Here is a 20,737-nt window from a genome sequence, read left to right on the forward strand (position 1 = left end):
GGGGGGTCGGCTTATACACGGGGCATCATGCCAATGTCCCTTCTGCAGTATCCCCCTCTACACGATGATCAATCAACAGGGCACATATGTAGCTATGAGGGTTTCCCCTGCCCCCTCCTGAGCGGAGTAGTATTTAAGTGACAGCGGTGTCCCCCGAGTGCCTCCCCTGCATACGTACTGTGGTTTAGCCGCACTGACAGTGTCGGCTGTGTCTCCCCCTTCCCCCGTCAGAGCGGAGCGGCATGTAAATATCAGCAGTGTGCTGATCCGAATGCCGCTCTCGCTGTGTGCAAAGTTAAAAGCAGCGGTGCGGGCTTTCTCCACTTACTTTCTAAAGTCCGTCCGTGCTGCGGGGATTCCTCTATAGCAGGTCTGATGCCGGCTCATCTCTATGACGCCATCTAGGGACGCTTCTGTTTTTGTTTTTATACTTTTGGCGCCTCTGTTCAATTTTTGTCATCTAAGACTCATTTTATTCTAAATGCATTTTAACAGGAATAATAAGAGGGAAAAAAAAGTGGAAAAAAAAAATTCTCCATTTTTGGCCATTATAGTTTTAAAATAATACATGCTACCATAATTAAAAACCTACGTATTTTATTTGCTCATTTGTCCCAGTTATTACACAGTTTAAATTATGTCCCTTTCACAATATATGGCACCAATATTTTATTAGGGAATAAAGGTGCATTTTTTTCAGTTTTGCATCCATCACTATTTACAAGCCCACAATTTTACCCTCTTGACATACATATTACCAAAGTTCAGTCCCTAAGGTAACTATGTCTTTTTATTATTATTATTATTATGCAAAAAAATAAATTGTTGGTACCTTATGGAGTGGGGAGGGAAGGAGTTAATTTAAATGTAATTGTGGGTCGGTTTATTTAAAAAAAAAACAACAAAAAAAAAAAACCTATCTATATCTATCTATCTATCTATCTATCTATCTGTGTAATTTTAATATTTGGCCACAAGATGCCCTCAGTATTTTTTTTATGCATCCTGTAAGCGTACTGTTAAAGCGGGAGTGTCACCATAAAAATCAAATTTCAACAACAACTGGTCTGAGTGTTTTAAGTGATAAAGATGCTAATCTTGCATTCAAAACTTTTTCTGCTGTTATGATTTGGAGTTATCACATATTTTAGGAGCAATGGCCCTTTAGTAGTTGCTGGGGGTTCTTTTTATCTAGAATATATTCTTCCTCTTCCATTTATTTACCTGCCAGCTGCTTATCTGAAACACGATCCCCTGCTCACTTGTGTTTACAAGCAAGGCTGAGGTGACTCCGCAATTGGAGGAGAAAAGAAAAAAGTAAAGGGCAGAAATGACATCAGGATTTAGCCTAAACTGTGGGCAAAACACATGACCCCCACCAGGAACTGAATTCTCTTCATTTACTATATGGCATTCACTGAAATCAAAACATGGATGGTACAATACATTTGGTATATAAGTAGATCAAGTATTTATCTACTTATATACTGTATGTGTTTTTTCCCTGGCATAGTATGGCTAATCCTACTGCTTTAAGCTTACAAGAAGTGAAGGGTAGATGTGAAACTTTTTTTTTTCTTCTTCAGAACGATTACAGCTGCTCATAGAAGCCATGGATCATTGCAACGGGGACTTAGATCAGTGAATGGAAACTGCGCTCCCATTCATTCATCTCTTGGCTAACAAGCACCGGTGGGAACGAGCGTGGGTGTGTGCGCACAAGCAAGCGAGAGCACGCACAGTGGCGAAGATACATATATCTACGCCCCTAAGGCTTAGGTGAAGTGCTTAGGGGCATAGATATACCTACCATAGGCAGAAGAGGTTAAAATCAATCATTGCTCATATCAAATGGAATTCAATTCTTTTTAAAAAGGAGGCTCACTTTAATGAGTCTCGATTATTTTATTGAGTAAACAATGATTGGGAAAATGCTGTTTTGTGAGATCAGGTGGGCACAAGAGGAAGGCTCCTTCGCTTTGATCTGCAGCCAGCAGTATAAAGCTTGCAGCTACAGCATATGTTCTAATATCTAGTGGATATCGATCAAGTGTCAGTTATGTAGATATTTATCATTTACCACATCTTGCAAGTGTATGCCTAGCTGTCAGAGTGATAATGTATTTGTGATGTTTCTGGTAACAGAAAATCTGGAGTACTACTGTAAATTAAAAGTATAAAGAAGACCATACATATACGATATTTACGGGAAGATTCAAACACTTTGATCAAATCTGCCAGTTATCTGCAACGCAATGACCCAAATGGACTGATTTCAAATTAATTACAGAAAAAATTGATTGAAATTATGATCAGACTTGACAGTAACCTTTAATCGCGGCAGATCGACGGCCCATAGCATTGCACCATATCAAACAGTGCAAAGCTGCGTGTTCGATAGATTTTCAATGGATTTCATGGTGAAATCTATTGAAAATGTGCCCATATAATTATATTCCTTTTGGTAAACAATCTGCTGAAACAGCCCAGTGTGAAACTAACCTGCAAAATGGGGTAGAGGGAGGTTAGTTTAGCTAATGGACAGAGTTAGGGAGAGAGTGGGAGGGATTTGTTAGAGTTAGAAGCATAAAGTTAAAAATAAGAAAACTGATGACAAAAAACTACTGAAAAAATGGCATCACAGCTAAAATCTGCACCAGTGCCAAAATCATCTATAAATACTCTATAAAGTACGCAACTGCCGTGGCTTTCGGCTGGCTGTTGTGTACGGTAAGTATATACACTCACCTGAACTAAGCACATACATTTGTCGATGGCGAGCAAAATAAGAAGCACTTGCAAAATTAATGTTATTCCAATATTCATGATTACCTGCCCTGTGTCACACACACACACACACACACACACACACACACACACACACACACACACACACACACACACACACACACACACACACACACACACACACACTGGAAGTGGATACAGCGAGAGACAGGGGGTGAAATGATGTACAGACATGTCATTAGCTTATAGGCTAGTGGCGTATGCTGTTGCTATGGAGGAGGGATGACATGCAGCACCCAACAGAGCAGTTTTCAGTAGTAGGGGGTAAGGAGGAGAACAATGCACTCAGCTGAGAAGATATCAATGCACTCAGCTGAGAAGATATGGTGCTTCCCATCTCATTGTGACATACAGGTGTATGATGCTTAAGAACAAAAGTAGTGAATATAAACAGTATACAGAACACAGTGACAGACAAATGATCTGTTTCATGGGCTAAATGTGTTTGGAACTGCAGTACAGCTTGATTTCTGTCCTTCCTGACTACAGCTACTGGGGGATTCAATCAGGTATGCCCACATGACACACAAAGTAGAAAGAATAAATGCCAGACTACATTTCCCAGAATCCCTACTTAATACAGACTTTATTCTCATTTGGCTTTCAGAGCTTACACAGATAATTTTAGGTGGAGTTCATCCACTATGATTTGTGTTTAATAAGCAGCATTTTCCTGTAATGGTTTCAAGAAAGCTTATTTTTAATTACCTGCCCAATCTAGAAAAGCATAGCTGGCTGCAGACTGAAATGCAAAAACTGCTCGACCAGTACGGATATATGTTACCGGTACATCAATATTTGAACAAAAGTTTTGCATACCTTGACTCTAGATGGATGCCATGGAATGTACTGTACATATTTCAAAAAGACAAAAAACAAAAAGTTCTGAGCCTACAAAGTTCTATTCCTTGAGCCTTCTGGAACTATATATTGACACTAGGGTAATTATCAGTTTACTTGTAACCCTTGGCCTTATGAAGATTTAAATTAGAAGATAATACGGATTTAGGATATCCATGTCTGAACTAACCAAGGTGACAAAAGCCAGGCATCCACAAGGACACAGATTATCTTCTTAAAATATTAAACCACTATAATCAAATATTTCTCTTGGTGAGGTGTGAGATATATGCAGCAACTTACATTTTGCATCCAAGCAAAACAAAAAATCTTTATGCAGCTTGATATATTTATATTGCAATGAACAGTATTTCTGCTGCATTGTCGAAGCCATACTTTGCTGGGTTCACACTGACAGTAGAACAAGTAGATGGATGGACAAGAAATCCAATTAATGATGACTCCGTTCACTGCAACTGAACAGGCAACAGACCTGTCTGTTCCTGCACTGGAAGGTTTTTAGGTTAGTTCATACGGGTTGAGGCAGGGATCACACTTGCACAATCCACATGCATTTTTTTCTTCCTACAATGAAGATTAATTAGAACTGACATCCCATGTAAATCAATGGGCTTGTTCATATCGTATGTGTTTTTCCATTTCAGGGAAAAAAGCAAACTGGCTGCTGTATGCTTTTTCCACACGTTTGTGGTTTTGTATACATTAAGCAACTCTATACATATGTATTTAATGTGTACAAACATTTTGTATGGGAAGGATAACAGGAGCATCAGTTTGCAGTCTAAGCACAGCCTGAGTTGAGTAGCTGAGATCTAGAACCACATACTCCTCTCCAGACATTTAGCTCACATCCTGCTCTGTAATGTATAACCGCAGGTTGAACTCCTGCTTATACACACATAAAATACATGTAGCATTGCATAGCCAGAATACACTAGTGCCTATCAGCAGAGCAGGATCATCCACTAGGCAACCTAAGCAGGTGCTTGGGGCCTTATGGGTGTCAAGGGTTCCACTAGCCACCTTCTCTGACCCCTCTCCACTTCAGTTTACCAAAATGACCACAAGGGGTCCCTAAATCTACTACTTTGCCTAGGGCCCCATTACATCTTAACCCATCTCTGCATATCAGACAGTGCTATCTAAATACTGCCTAATGTCCTTGTGTATCGTGCAAAGCCTGTGACAAAGTGTATCTCTATGGGATCATTCTCACTGCAGCACTTGCAATTTGCATAAATCGCAAACTTGCATGCAGCATTTTGAATAATTTTGAATAGGAATCGCAAAGACAACCACTGCAAAATAGCACCGGGCAGCACAGTGACGCAGTGGATAGAATTCTCACAGTGCAGCGCTGTGAACACAGGAGGTTAACCCTTTAAGTAAACACACTGCATATTTATTACAGGAGTTCTATAAGCTGTAAAGAAGAAATGTTTTTCTTTAAAAGTCATCATGCTTTTGCTTCTGTTCTGTTAGAGGAGAGAGGACGTTCTGAGTCCAGGTCCGCTTTAACTTTGATTTTAAGCTATTGCTGAATTTTGCCTAGATTTGGCAGACCATGCAGAGAGAACTAAGCAATAGGCATGTACTACTTCAGGTTCAGGTCTGCAAAACACGTACATAAAGGATGTTCCAGATCTGGACGTTTACAATCCCTATGCAAATTTAAAGGTGCCCACCAACGGTACAATTTTCAATGAACAATCTCCCAAGCGATCAGATAAATCACTAATAAAATGTTGTAATACACCGATTATTTCATCATTAAAGAAACATTCTGTACTTCCTATCCATCACAACTGATTATAAAAACAGTTTTTCCCGGTCAAATAAATTATCAAATGATCACCATTAGAATCGTTCACAGTCAATTTGCGACATCAAGGAGGTTTATTTTGTGCCAATCTGATCACATTTATCTGATTGTTTGGGCAATTCTTTACAGAAAGTTGTACCATTATAGGGCACCATAATACAACATCCTTGGCTGTTGATTCCTAAATGGTAAGCTCAGTTTTGAAGGTGGACACCTACAAATGAAGAACAAACGGTAGCAGTCTTTCAAACAAAATTAAAAAAAAAGGCTATATATTATGAAAGGCTAGAACATCTTTTACACAAATCTTATTTAAGATAATGGGTTCTTTAGAAAGTGAAAACAGATCTCAAAAGAGCCCGACTATGACAGTTACAGAAGGTTTCACAGAAGGCATTGGCTGTAAAACAACACATTCATCACACATAAATCACAAGAGGAGCTGAAAGAACTGGAAAATCCCAGTTAGGCACTGACAAAGGCAGCATTCTATCACAACTTCTGCAGTAGCTACTGAAGCACACAAAACTGTTGCATGAACTAGCCTAAGGCCATCACCTGTCAATATAGTATGAAAAACAGATAGCCTGAACACATGCCACAGAAAGAATCATCTCTACTGTACAATATAAAATACAGTAATACGATTCAAGATAAAAAGTTATAATGTCAAGAAGAATGCAGACAAAATGCCAAGTTTAACTTTTTTCTAGCCTTTAATATGAGGGTTTCTGTTTGCCTGGCACAAACAAGTATATCTGAAAAATGCGAAGGAATCTTAAAATGTCAGATTCCCTGCTAACCAGTATGGGGGCAGGAGAAGACCAGCAATAAAAAAAAGTAAATAAAACCATTGTGGGTCAGTACTGTACAATGGCAAGAAAAAAAGGTATTTGGCCCTGCTTCAAAGCAGGTTTTAGCTCTAAAAGATTGTGCAATTATTGCCAGTCTGCAACTTTGACACACAAAACGCTCTGTTCCCAATAATATCAGTGCAAATAGGGAAGGACTCCAAAGCACACCAGCTTATGGTTTTCAGAAATGTAGTCTGCAAAGATGAGAATCCCATGTGTTGCGCACCAGAAACAAAGGCTCTAATAAAAAAAAAAGAGTCACTTCTAGAAAAAGAAACTGCTGAAATCTCTACTAAAAGAATTTAAAAGCATTTTCACTCGGGGGGGAGGGGGGGGGGGGGGGGGGTTAGCGGGAATACATGTCTTCCAGAACATTACAAGCATTTTACTAAATATCAATGCAGCAAGCTTACCTCTGAATCATTCTTTATGTGCGCGTCCAGGTGAGTTTCTCAGTTGTGTATGAATGTAGTAAAAGGGAAACATGAACAGAGAAACAGACTCCATGTTGTAAAACTGAAATTTTCACATCGAAAGAACTCCTTAGGGCCCACTGAAACGCGACCGCCGGGAAATCGCCTGAAAATGGTGCAGGCGACGCGTTTGCGTTTCACATTTTTGGATGCTTTGTGCGAACCGCCCAAGAGCCGGCCCATAGACATTTATTACACTAGCGCTTTTAAAAAGTCGTTTTGCCGAAATTGCAGCAAAACGCTCTAGTGTGAATGGGCCGAGGATGTGAATAGTTCCAAACCAAATAAATGAAACACTACCTGCATTGTAGGATTTTTATAACCATATAAGCAGAAAAAAAAAAATACATATTTCTGTACATATATAATGTACTTTTTCAACAAAATTAAATGATAAAATATGTACCTAGTACAGCTTTAACCACCTAAGTCTATCTGGACGGATATATCCGTCCAGATAGACTGTGCAGCTCCTGCTGCCTGAGGCACGCGCTCCCGCCTGCCATTAGCCCCCCGATCAGTGAATGGGAATAGAATTTACCAATCTAAGCCCCCGTAGAAAAACCAATTGTCTCTTATCAGAGACCGCGGTCTTTCTGCCAAAAAAAAAAAAAAAGTTTCCTGTCTTCTTTCTTGTTCCTGGAAGCGTGATCATACGCTTCCAGAACTTTGACTGTGGCCATCTTGTGGCCAAATAGTAAACTACACCCACATACATTTTTTATTAAATAATTACATTATATTACATTTAAAATTAGCGGTTTACCTCCCATGCTAAAAATTACACAAATACATTTTTTAACTGAAAAAAAAATAAAAACAAATATTAAAAAAAAACAACAACATAACTAGTTACCTAAGGGTCTGAACTTTTTAAAATATGCATGTCAAGAGAGTAGATTATATATTTTTTAAATTATAAGCTTGTAAATCGTGATGGACGCAAATTTAAAAAATGCACCTTTATTTCTAAATAAAATATCGGCGCCATTAATTGTGATAGGGACATCATTTAAACTGTGAAATAACCAGGACAAATGGGCAAATAAAATACATGAGTTTTTATTATGGTAGCATGTATTAATTTCAAACTATAATGGCCAAACCCTGAGAAGTAATGAATTTTTTTCATTTCTTAATCTTCCTGTTAAAACGGATTTAGAAAAAAATAATTCTTAGCAAAATGTACCACCCAAAGAAAGCCTAATTAGTGACAGAAAAAACAAGATATACATCAATTAATTGTGATAAGTAGTGATAAAGTTATTGGCGAATGAATGAGAGGTGAAAGTTGCTTGGATGCATAAGGTGAACAACACTGTTGGCTGAAGTAGTTAAAGACAACCTAATCTGGCAGCTAAAGCTCATTTCTAAGCACATGGAGCAACATATACCATTTGATAAGTGCAGTAAAGTGTTGCCTTTTTATAAATGTGATCGTTGGATCTTAAGTCAAAGTTGATCAATTCTGTGAGCTACAGTAGCGCATGCGTTATGCAACAGACCACTGTGAACCCAGCCTGCCGCCGATGTCTATAGGTGTTCTGAGTTTTCACATCCACATGCCACGGACATCTAAAAGCTTTTTTAACATAAAACTACTATCACCTGCAGTGGACGTCTATAGGCACTTTTGCGTCCCAATATTACATTGTACTAAATGCCTTTAGGAGTCTGTAGCAAAGTTTTGGCTCATTGCCAACTTTTCTACTTGACTTGAAATATGCAAATAATTCTAAGCTGATGTAAAAATATGCAAAATTTACTGCACATCTATGCATAGTGCATATGGACCAGTAAAATGATTCTACTGACAGATATGATTAGTCCATTTTACAACAGATTTTCATAATTTCATATAATTCTGTATCAGAATGTATCATAATAATTTGCATGATTCTCAATCATACATATTGGCAGTGATACTCAGATATCCTAGCTCTTTTTTCACTATTCGAGCTTGAATAGTATTAGCTATCCAGGCTGTGCTATCCGAGCGCACTCAGATAGCAATCAGCTATCCGGAGATATCCTAGCTATCCGAGCTCGGATAGCGTCATCCGCTCGGATAGCGTCACGTCAGATGTCACCTCGAGTCCTCACAAGCGAATCAGAGGGCTCCCAGCCCTCTGACTGCAGCCAATCACAGAGGGGGAGCCTGGCCAAGCCCCCCTCTATAAATAGCAGGCGCCATGTTGCCTCACTCGTCCTGCTTGCGACTTACTGACTAACTGTACTGAGAGACTGCTTTTTATCTGTGCAAGTGCATTTATTGTTCAATACACCTAGCATTTTTACACTCCAACACTTGATATTCACCTGTATTGCAGATAGATTGTATTTTAGGTAGTTTAGTTTGTGTGATTAGGGACTAGGGAGGGAGACTGTCACTGGTGCTGCTGCAGCTGCAGCCAGCAGCTAGGCCCTGTGCCTAGGCAAGGCAGCCTGCCCTGCTCTGTGCTCTAGTCTCTAGTTACCTGTGCTCTCACCTGTCCTACTCTACTGTACTACTTCTGTGTTAGATAGATTATTGTACTATTTTGTAGTTAGCAGGCCCAGCTTTACTGCTATACCTGTCCTGTATCTGCTCACTGAATCTAGTCACACCTGTTCTATTGTTTAGCTAGATTCTTCTATTGTTTAGTTAGTACTGTAGTACTGCAGTCAGTGCTAGTAGTTAGAGTAGTAGTACTACTGTGTTAGCTTTCTACTGCTGTGCTGTGAGCAGTGCCAGTGTGACAGTTAGTGTGCACTAGTGTCTTCTCCTCTGCTGTCTGACTGGCACTTGGCACGTGCCACATCCGGCATGCTCCTGGCACACGTTACACCTGCTGCTGCTGCTGCATTGCCCTGCTCCTGCTGCCTGTGCAGCTCCCACCGCCAGGGTGCCACAGGCCACTGATACCACCTATATTTAACCCAAAACACAATTGCTGCGTAATTTTTGGAGGTGTCTGGGGTGAAAACTGTCATGTCTCAGTTGTGCGTTTTTTTTTGGGGGGGGGGATTTTAAGTCCCCACATCATCAATTAGTGTTCCCCTTTACAAAATAATGATGCTACATGCCTCATATACCCTAAAAATCAATTTAAAGGCCACTTCCGGTTTTTCTATCCGAATATCCAAATTTGCCCGGATAGCCCGGATACTGTGGTCGGATATCCGATTTGCATTCGGATCTGAAAATTTTGAACTCTGATATCCGACCCGGATCGGATATTTGGGTATCCGGATCCGAATCGGATTTTGAAAAGGGGCATCCGAGCATCACTACATATTGGCACTCGCATGTAGTTTTTGTAAAAAAAAAAAAAAAAAAAAGTCTATGGGTTAAAAACTAAAATACATACATTTAGGATGCATTATACTTTTTATAAGCGTATCCCTTGTAGATGCAAATGTGCAACTCCAGGATGGAGAAGAGATAAAACCTGGGTGAAGCAATAAGTAAAAGATGGCATGGAGGAGAAGACTGGTATGACTGGAGACAGGGGTAGGTTGCTCAGATAGGAAGCTGCAATAATGCTTACTGTAGTAAACGCATGTGGTTAAACTATGGAGGGATTATAGGGGAGCTCCTGGGAACAGATGACCTGGAACAGTGACACCTCCAGGTAGGATATTCCAAAAGCAGCACCTGTAAAAATCATATTTCGTCTAGGGATGCAAATAATTCCCAGTGGATGCAGAATTGAAAATGAACCAAACAAACAATGCCAGGGTGGGATTTGATTTTCAAACTGCATGGATCTGAATTAAAAATTGAATAATTCTGCATGAACTCAGATTTGCATCTCATTAACCACCCCTAATGGTGTCTAGGTAGAAATCCATCCCTATAAAAACTATGGCCCACTAGAGTACTTTTAGCCATGCTTTAAAATTGCCAGCGATTCCGAAAAAGCTAGGCTAATGAAAGTCAGTGGAGATAAGCCCACAAGACTGACTGATTAGGGAAATCCCAAACCAAGGAGACCCTTGTAAAAAGCACCCGAAATTGCTGTACAAAACACTAGCAAAATGCTGAATGATTGCAATATCGATTTGCAAGTACAGATGGGTGAACACCAAAGACAGTAAAAATACAGAATCCATTACAAATGGAACATGGACATCATGCTAAACCTGAAAGGCTACTTCTTATATCTTATAAGTTTTCTACTAGTAAAGAAATAAGCAGTGAAAAATGTGCACCAAGGATGTTGATCAGCCAACAAAATGCCCCCAGGAATGAAGAAAAAGCGCTGATGCCTATGCAGCATCGGCTGCTCCTGCCATGACAAGCAGCAGATGAGAGGCTCAGGCATAGCAGACAGACATGCACAGACAAACCATTTTCAGAGTTCTTTGGTACCATGCCAAATTGCATTTTAACTACTTGCTGGAATTTTGTTTAGGAATCCCATTCTTATATACTGAGGTATACTTCATATGGCACTGTACAGTTAATGTTGGATCAGACAGAAAGAAGCCGTTACAGTCATAACACTATAGTTTGCAAATGCATTCTCCAATCATCATTTATAACTCTTGGGGCTGTTCTTGTGAAGCAGCTAATTAATCTAGCTCACAAAAACACACACTACTCCAGAATATATTTAAAAAGAAGACCGTGTAGATTTGATGAACATGTTTGTAATCATTAACAGTGGTGCACATGACAGGCGAGGGCCTCGGGCTCTACCACCACCCGGAACCCCCATACCACACCAAAGGGGGAGCTCAGGTGGATGCCAGTGCTCACACCACCAGAGGAATCACCCACAACTGCCCATTAATTGAATGCCAAGCACAAGAGAAGCAAATGCTCACTCCTAAATTGGTCTGCAGACAGCCTGTCAACTATTAAAAGGTGCAAATACTTAGCACCTGTGTCTGCAATACCAAATCTAGTAGGAGCTGCAACAATTTGGCCATAGACAGGAGCTCTCTCACCCTTTAGTATCGCATGTGGGGTGGGGGTCCTGGGTGGTGGCAGAGCTGGGGGCCCCAGTCTATCATGTGCACCAGTGTAAGGGTGTTAGGTTTAGGCACCACCAGGGGGGTGGTTCATAAGTGATAATAATAATAATAATAATAATAATAATAATAATAATAATAATAATAATAATAATACCAGACTCTCAGATTGCCATTCTTTACAAACTATGTGAAGATTGTTGCTAGAGCCTCTGCATACCCACATCAGCAACTTATTCACTGGGTTATCATAATCTTGGCACGAATTTACTTGCAAATTATTTCTTATGTAGCTGGTAGATTAACTGCCTGTTTCCACTGGAGCAGCTGTCAATGCATTCTGCATAACAAAATGCTGACAGCCCATATAAATGAATAGGCGGTTTCCATGCAATGCAATTTTTTGTGCGTGAAAAAAAAACAATGGATATTGTTTGCATTCAAACTATAGCGGCAGGGGCACCGCCAGCATACAGACGAGCCATGCCCCTGCTTGGGGCCTCACACAAAGGGGGGCTTCGCTCTGCTGCTGGCGGTGGAGCGGCAGGAGGGTGTGCGCAGCGACGGGCAGAGCAAAGTTTCAACTCACCTCCCTCGATTCTGCATGCAGTCTCTATCTTCATCCTGTCTCGGTGTGCGGAGTCTGTTGCTATGGTAACAGCGCCCCCTGTGATGACGCAACCTCATGTCATCACAGGGGGAGCGCTTACCGATGCGACGGATGCCGGGACAAGAAGAAAATAGAGGCTGCGTGCAGGATCGAGGCAGATGAGTTGAAACTTTGCTCTGCTCACTCTCCCCGCCCCTATTGCTGGAGACACCTGCCTATCTAACCTATACTGGGGCACCTACCTATCTAAGGACTTGTACACACTGAAAAACGCAAGCAAAATCGCAAGCGCAATTCCTTTTTAAAATCGCAAGTGCATGTAGTTTTAAAAACGCATCGTATGCGTTTTTTAAAAAACGCATGTGCTTTTGCCTGCGTTTTTAATGCGTTTGCATTTTTCTTGTAAATGCTGATTGGCTAAAGAATCCTTTGTTTTTTTACATTTCAACAGGAATCAGGAAATTGCAGAGTCTTCTGGGATACTGACTTCTGAAAAACGCAGGCAAAACGCAAGCGCATGCGTTTTTTCAAGCGCTGCGCTTAAAAAAGCGCAGCAGGCACTGCGATTTTTCTAAAAACGCATCGCACCAGTGTGTACAAGTCATCACGATTTTCATTCTCTTTCAATAGACCGCGCGATTTTAAAAACGCATGAGTTTTTAAAAACGCAGTGCAAGCGCAGCAGTGTGTACAGCCCCTAACCTATACTGGGGGAACCTACCTATCTAACCTATACTGGGGGCACCTACCTATCTAACCTATACTGGGGGCATCTACCTATCTAACCTATACTGCATGCACCTACCTATCTAACCTATAATGCATATACCTACCTATCTAACCTATACTGCATGCACCTACCTATCTAACCTATACTGAGGGCAACTACCTATCTAACCTATACTGCATGCACCTACCTATCTAACCTATAATGCATGCACCTACCTATCTAACCTATACTGAGGGGTACCTAGCTATCTAACTCTAGCTTAAAAAAAGCGCAGCAGGCACTGCGATTGCGTTTTTCTAAAAACGCATCGCACCAGTGTATACAAGTAATCACGATTTTCATTATTTTTCAATAGACCGTGCGATTTTAAAAACGCATGCATTTTTAAAAACGCAGCGCAAGCGCAGCAGTATGTACAGGCCCTAACCTATACTGGGGGCACCTACCTATCTAACCTATACTGGGGGCACCTACCTATCTAACCTATACTGCGGGCACCTACCTATCTAACCTATACTGGGGGCATCTACCTATCTAACCTATACTATGGGCACTTTTCTATCTAGCCTGTACTGTGGGCACCTACTTATCTAGCCTATACACCTACCTATCTAACCTATACTGGGGGCACCTATACCTGTTTCCACGGGTGGGGGGGCGCATTTTATGCCCTCGCCCTAGGTGCAATTTAGCCTAGATACTGCTAGTATTTGGCCCCTCCCACATCATGTTTGGGCCTCGCCAATTTTTCGTTGCTCTGTTTTGTGGAGGGGCTGCCCTTTTTTTTGCCTTGCGCGCCGCTTCTTTCATGGATGGGGGCCTCAAGTTATGGACTGCTTGGAGCCACCAAAACCTTAGCTGCGTGCCCCTGTATAGCGGCCGTGGAACATGAAAATCTTTCTCTGCATACATACACATATGGGGGCTGGAAAGCCATGCATAAAAAGCCACAACCAGAGCCATGCATTAGCAAGTAAATATGCTACATAATCAGACAGGTCTATAAAATATACACACATTTTAGCACCAATTCTGTGTACAACCTCTAGGGCTGACTGCAACCTGATCTAGTGGCACAATTAAGTATAGTACACAGGAACAAATATTCACTTCTGCTTGACAGAACAATCCAAACATTTGTTCGGTGATTGAAAAGGAGTTCTTCTGCAAACTGATTGGAAACACCAATAAAAATGGTTTAATTTGTCATTAAGTAATCAGATGTGATGGTAAATATTAAAGCTGAACTAAACCCAGGACTTCCTCTACTCTAAAAGAGAAGCAACAGCATAATATCCTTTACAGAAACACATTTCTTTGTTACGGTTTACAGATCTCCTCAGAGATGGTGCAGAACTGTTACTTCCTGGTTTGCTGGGAGCATATACAGGGTTAAACCACGTGTGTTTACATATAGCCTTTGTGTTTACTTCCAGATAAGGAAGAATTAGACAGCCTGTTATCTCTAAATACAAACAGGGTTAAGGTAGCCATACATATGGTCGATTTGCCATCAGATTCGACCAACAGACAGATCCCTCTCTGATCGAATCTGATCAGAGAGGGATCGTATGGCTGCCTTTACTGCAAACAGATTGTGAACGGTTTCAGGCTGAAATCGGTTCACAATCTGTGGGGTGCTGCCGCCGCTCCCCCCGCCCGCACACATTACCTGCTCCGCTGGCGCGACTCCAGTCCCCAGGTCTCCGCTGTCTTCTCCGCTCTGGTCTTGTCTCCGACATGCTTCACTTCTTCCTGCCCTCTACTGTTTAAACTTCCCGCCGGGCTAGAAAAAGTGAAGCATGCTGGACCCAGAGACCAGACCAGAGTGGAGACGGAGCAGCGGTGACCGGGGTGAGTAGCGCCGGCGGAGCAGGTAATGTATTGCCACTGTATTGCGTCGGTCGTTGGACACTCGAACGCCGCTAGCGACGCGCTCCCTACCCGCGGGCGATCGACGGTAATTTTCCGCACGGAGCGATCGATCTATTTCGGGACGAAATAGATCGAAATTTAGCGTGTAGCATGAACGATGTGACAGCAGATTCTATCCCAGTGATCGAATCTGCTGTCGATCGGCGGGAAATCGGCCTAGTGTATGGCCAGCTTTAGTTTTTCGGTGTTTTCCTTTATTCCTATGCATAAGTTTAGGTCCTCTTTAACCGATTGTGCAGATAAGAAAATAAAATAAAAGCATTACTGGAACAGTAGACCACCTGGAACATATGAGTAACAAGCAAGAACCATTCCACATTTGTGTACATTGATTTGGCATTCAATAAATTACCAATTACAAAGTCAAATGGGTAAGAGCCCTGGTACACCGGGGAACGTTTTACCGGTCCTTTTCATTTTTAACAATTCGCTTCCATTGACTGGCATTAAAAACACAGTAAAATTGCGGCAAAAATTGCCACAATCGTAATTTTTAAAAAATCTTGACAATTTTAATGCAAGTCAATAGTAGCATTTAAAAAAAAAAAAAAAAACACACACTCACAACGCTCCCCAGTGTGCCAGGGCCCTAACAACGTTTTTTGTTCTGTGTAGCCAATTACCACTGCAGCAGGATGAACATTTCTGAACAGGCTCATAACTGTGCTTCTAACCATACACAGAGTCCTGTCACCAAGTCTGCTAAGAAGCTTACTGCCAGTTTGGAAAAGGTTTTAGCTGGCTGCAGACTGAAATGGAAAGATACTTTTTTAATAAACTTTATAAAGACGTGCTGTACCGATCTACTTTTACTGTATTTTTTTTCTATGAAAGTGGACATTCCCATTAAAGTGGTGTTATTCAGTATTCTCACAGTGTCCCCTATAAAAGTGTGTGGCGCAAAGACACCACTGTCAAGTTCCCACCACACTGCAACAGCTGGTCAACAGATAGATGGCTATAGATTTTTCTTGCAGTTATCTCTTCTGTAAAATTCAACATCTTGAAAATACTACTTTGGAGTGAAGAAGAAGAAGGAGGAGGAAGATTAAAAAAAAAAAACCTACTTTGGGTAGATGGGCTCATACAAATACTTGTCCTCTCCTGCAGAAACAATGTCAAAGAACAGGATATAGCCATTGGCAGTCTGTAGGGAAAAAAGAAATTAAAAATAATATTGTGAGACTTGACATTTATTCCTAGGTTTAAAAATGTAGTTTAAAAAAAAACAATTATATGAACAAAAGCTCTGGCATGTCGCGAACATGCACATGAGCAAAAATACTTATGTGTAAAATCTGAAAATAGTGAGGTCATAGCTAAATGTACAGTATATACACACTTGTGTGCAGTTTAATGCAGTACAGCTGTGGCACAACAGATAGGAATTTGGTGGTTACTTTTACAGCTAAGAACCTTATTCTTATTCTTCTTATTATTATTATTAATTTATAAAGCGCAAACAATATTCCATGCATTTTTGACACTTATAACTTTTTTTTTTCTGGTTTCAAATCCTGAGAGCAGTTTATGAAAAACGTCAAAGTGTGTGCAATTTGCTGATTGCAAAGACACTTACGGTATCAGGCAAACTGCACTGCTCCCTCTCCACTGCATGGGTTGCAAACTGAGGTGATTCTAGCTAAATCGCAATGCACCACCTGCAGTATTTTTGGAGTGATTGCCATTCAATGCAATTGAATTGGCTATTTCAATTGCACCACAATCTGACCAAAAATATGCTAAGTGCAGAGAAAAAAAAAATGATTGCTTTCTCCCCACTGCACGTGCAATTGGCGTGAACTGAAAACTCACATACTGTGCTTCAAGACATTCCAAAAGTCTTATGTTTGTGTGAGAAAAATCACTTTTTGGCTGTACAACTGTGATGGGATGGAAGTAATGGGACTTGTGCCCTTAGAAATTACAGTACATGCTCTTTATCTAACAGTTTAGTTTCTCTATGCATTTTATAAATGCATCTAGTTGTGTCACAGTCTATTATTTACAGATTAGGTCCTTCAAATGCGTCTGTAATAATTTTGGCTGTCTCTGTAGGTCAATTCTTTCCGCATTCCACCACAGTACAATTCGTACTTGGCCCCTGGGGATTCTCCAGTTTCCACAATTCTACAAATATCCCAGTCTACGGAGGTTTTAACACTCAGTATGTTGCCTTTACCAATATACTGATACCTTCCTGTCAACTAGTCTCTCTGCCATGTTATGGTAATACTCACTTGATCATCTGTATTATGACAGTGATCATTTTGTCTCCCAGCGTCCTCAGCAGTCTCTTAACATTAAATTTGCAAGAGTTGGTTTTTAGCTCGCTTACGAGAAAGTATATCTGTATGTTGGTTACGTTTAAACTATCAGTAGGTTCAAACAGAATGGAGTGCCAAGTGCTTGGGTGCACATTCACTGTAGCAGACTTCAACGTCCAGAGGTGTAGCTATGGGTGGGCAAGGGGGGACATATGTCCCCAGGTGCAGCACTGTAAGGGGGCTCAGCACAGCCGCTGCAACTCCACATACATGAGAGGCGGCTCACTGGTTGCCCGAAGTGCCCCCTCTTCTCTCCCTCCCTCTGCAGAGGAGTGCAGAAACGTTACAGCAGCAGGAAAAGTGCGCACATCTGTCTATAAACAGAAGGAAGGGGAGCACATTTGGCTATCTAAAGGGGGGCACATCTGGCTATTTAAAGGGGGCACATCTGGCTATCTAAATTGGGGAAGGAGGGCACATCTATCTATGGGGGAAGAGGTCACATGTGGCCATCTAAACAGCATTAGTCCATCTGTCACCACCCATGACCACGCCCAAATTCTGATGCGTTTTCACGTCCATTTTGTCCAGGGGGGGGGGGGCAAAAAAATGTCTGTCCACGGGTGCTGAAAACCATAGCTACGCCTCTGTCAACGTCCCCATGATTGACCATTATCCTACATAGATCACCCATACAGAAGACAACACTGCCCTAAACACACACAGTTCTTGTCTGCTTGCACTTTATGATGCTGTACTCTGTGACCTTTCATCTGCATTTCCAGACATACTTGGTCAAGTGCTAAAAGGGGAAAACAAAAAGGTCCTGCTGGACTTGAATGGATAAAATACCTCCTATGCCTGTGAATTAGTCTGAGCTGTCTGTTATGTTTTTCCTGGCTCCTTTGCAGAATAACAGGAAACTGGGAATGGAAAGAAATTTGAAACCCTCTATTTCACAGCTCCTTCAGCTAAGCAGCTGTAGCTCTGCACACAAGTCTTGTGTTTGCAGTTCATGACAGTAAGCATGTCCTGTACAGCAATTTCCCCTGGAACAGTTTTGAAGTCTCTAATACAGTCTGTGGAAGGTTACAATGACAAATTTGACCATAAGCACCAATTACAGCCGTGCAAAATCTCTGCTATTGAAAGATTATAATAAAATACATTTTATACTAAAACACTAACATTTAAATAAATCTGAAACAATCTGGCTCAACCAGTCAGGTGTATATCAGAAATGTCTTATTTGCTATTGTTGCAAGTTTTGTAGAGGCCTTTCATTTTTTCACCAACTGAGGGCTGTTTCCCAAACGGCTGGCTAGGAAATGCTGTTGAAAACAAAGAAAACCCTGAGACTCCCCCATGAAGAGATGGACTGGCCCAAAACCTGTCAGTTCTGTCAGATTCTAACTGCCTACTTTTTCGCTATAGTGGTCCTTTAAATAGCTTTTCCTCGGGTCAGATATCTGTTAAGTAACTGATAAATCCCCCTTCAATTGACTTGTGACAGCACTGCCCAAAATGAAAAGTAAATGAACCTGAACCTCAATCAATAGATGAGTAAATCATTCTTATTCTCACTGCCCCAGTCTGAAATGAGCCACTAATAGCAGTATAACCATTTCTCTCTTTATATCTCTGAATTGACTGATGGACACAGCTTAAAAGTTTGGAGATACAGGAAACTCTTAGCTCATATAAACATAGCAGTGAGGTTTCTGACTGACACAGGGAGGAAATTATCTCAGAGTCCGCCATTCTGGCATACCTCATTGTGCACTAGTAAAATGCAAGAAACATCGGATACATGCCTGTTGGTATTTCCTGGACACAAATGTCTCAGAAAAGCACATGCATAGTTGTCATTCCTAGAAGGAAGATATTATGTAGCTGAATACAACAGTCCATGTTGCAACATGCAGCACACTGATAATTCTAAGACGTTATTCCATGTAGTACACCTTTCAGATTAAAAGGTGAAGCTAGAAAATTACGTACGCAAGCCCAGTACAGGTAAAAAACTGTCCCGATATAACTTACAAGCCTTGTTCCACCTAACCCTGGTTTAGTTATGACCAGCAAATCAGAGCCTAACAAATCTTATGCTGGGTACACACAGGAAGACTTTCCGTGCGATTTTGCAACCCGATCGTTTTTCCCGCACGATTCCGAGCTCGATTCTCTTATCTTCATTCATTTTTCGTAGGTTTTCCATTCACCGCAATGAGAAATTGAGCGCAGAAACGATCGGGAGCAATATCTGACATGATGGATTTTATCTATCGGATCTATCTATCGCACGGAAAATCATACTGTGTGTATTAGGCATTACACCTTATCTACACCTTTTCTCCACAAGTCCTGCTGCGCATGACCAACAGGCATCTGGGGACAGCTATCCAACCAGATGAATCATTAGCGGGACACCAGCAACATGGTTGGTACGTCTGTACACCCTTAACTTCTTGCCAAAATTATTAGAAAATATAGTTTCAGTGTGCACATAACTTAACAAGCCAGCCAGGTAGAGTTCTGCTACATCAGATACAGTCCTTGCAATGAATGGTAAACCTTTATTTTTCAATGCTAGTCTGTGCCTCGACGTGTTTTTCACTGAAGGTATGTAGCCCTCTGCACCACTTAAAGAGAACCTGTAACGAAAAAAAGTTCCCCTGGGGGTACTCACCTCGGGAGGGTGAAGCCTCAGTGTCCCAATGAGGCTTCCCACTCCCCTGTAGCTGCAGGCAATCCAGCGCTGGCTCCCCCGAAGTGTCCGGCAATCCTCCCTCAACAAGCGCTGATTTATTTACCTTTCCTGGCTCCAGCTGGGGCGCTGTTGCGGCTCTCCGCATGGAGATAGGCGAAAATAGCCAATCTCTGTCGGGTCCGTTCTACTGCGCAGGAGCCTTGCGCCTGCGCAGTAGAGCGGGCCTACAGCGATCGGCTATTTCCGCCTATCTCCGAGCGGAGAGCCAATACTGCGCCTGGCCTGGAGCCGGGAAGGTAAATAAATATTTACATCCCGCTGTTCGGGTAACTTTATCGCCGCTGCCGTGGGGCCGAGGAGGACAGCGGAAGCCTCAATAGGATCCGGAGGCTTCCCCAACCCGAGGAGAGTACCCCCAGCGGAAGTTTTTTTTAGTTACAGGTTTTTTTTTAAATTATAGACTAGTGCCCTGAGTGCGGCCTCTTGCACACTACACGCCTTTCAGATTATTTTATACAATCTGATTTTTTTATTCCGATAAAAAAAAAAAAAAAAAAAAACTGCATGCTGCTACATTTTTTATTCAGAATAAAAAAAAAATTCAGATCATACTTATAAAAAAAAAATAAAAAAAAATAAAAAAAATCAGAATCACATGCAGTGTGCAAGAGTTCTGAATTCATTTTTTTGCGCCAGGAAACATATGTT

General features: G+C 41.3%; 1 protein-coding gene across 1 annotated transcript in view; it reads right to left on the minus strand.

The window, feature by feature from the left end:
• Nucleotides 1-20,737, minus strand: part of RIC1 (RIC1 homolog, RAB6A GEF complex partner 1) — a 190,859-nt gene that overhangs the window by 129,612 nt on the left and 40,510 nt on the right. Inside the window, exon 3 of the mRNA XM_068235469.1 lies at nt 16,120-16,199. Coding sequence (XP_068091570.1) covers nt 16,120-16,199 — 80 coding nt within the window. The remainder of the gene's footprint in view (nt 1-16,119; nt 16,200-20,737) is intronic.

This window comes from Hyperolius riggenbachi, chromosome 1, assembly GCF_040937935.1.
Source record: "Hyperolius riggenbachi isolate aHypRig1 chromosome 1, aHypRig1.pri, whole genome shotgun sequence".
NCBI classification, from domain to species: Eukaryota; Metazoa; Chordata; class Amphibia; order Anura; family Hyperoliidae; genus Hyperolius; species Hyperolius riggenbachi.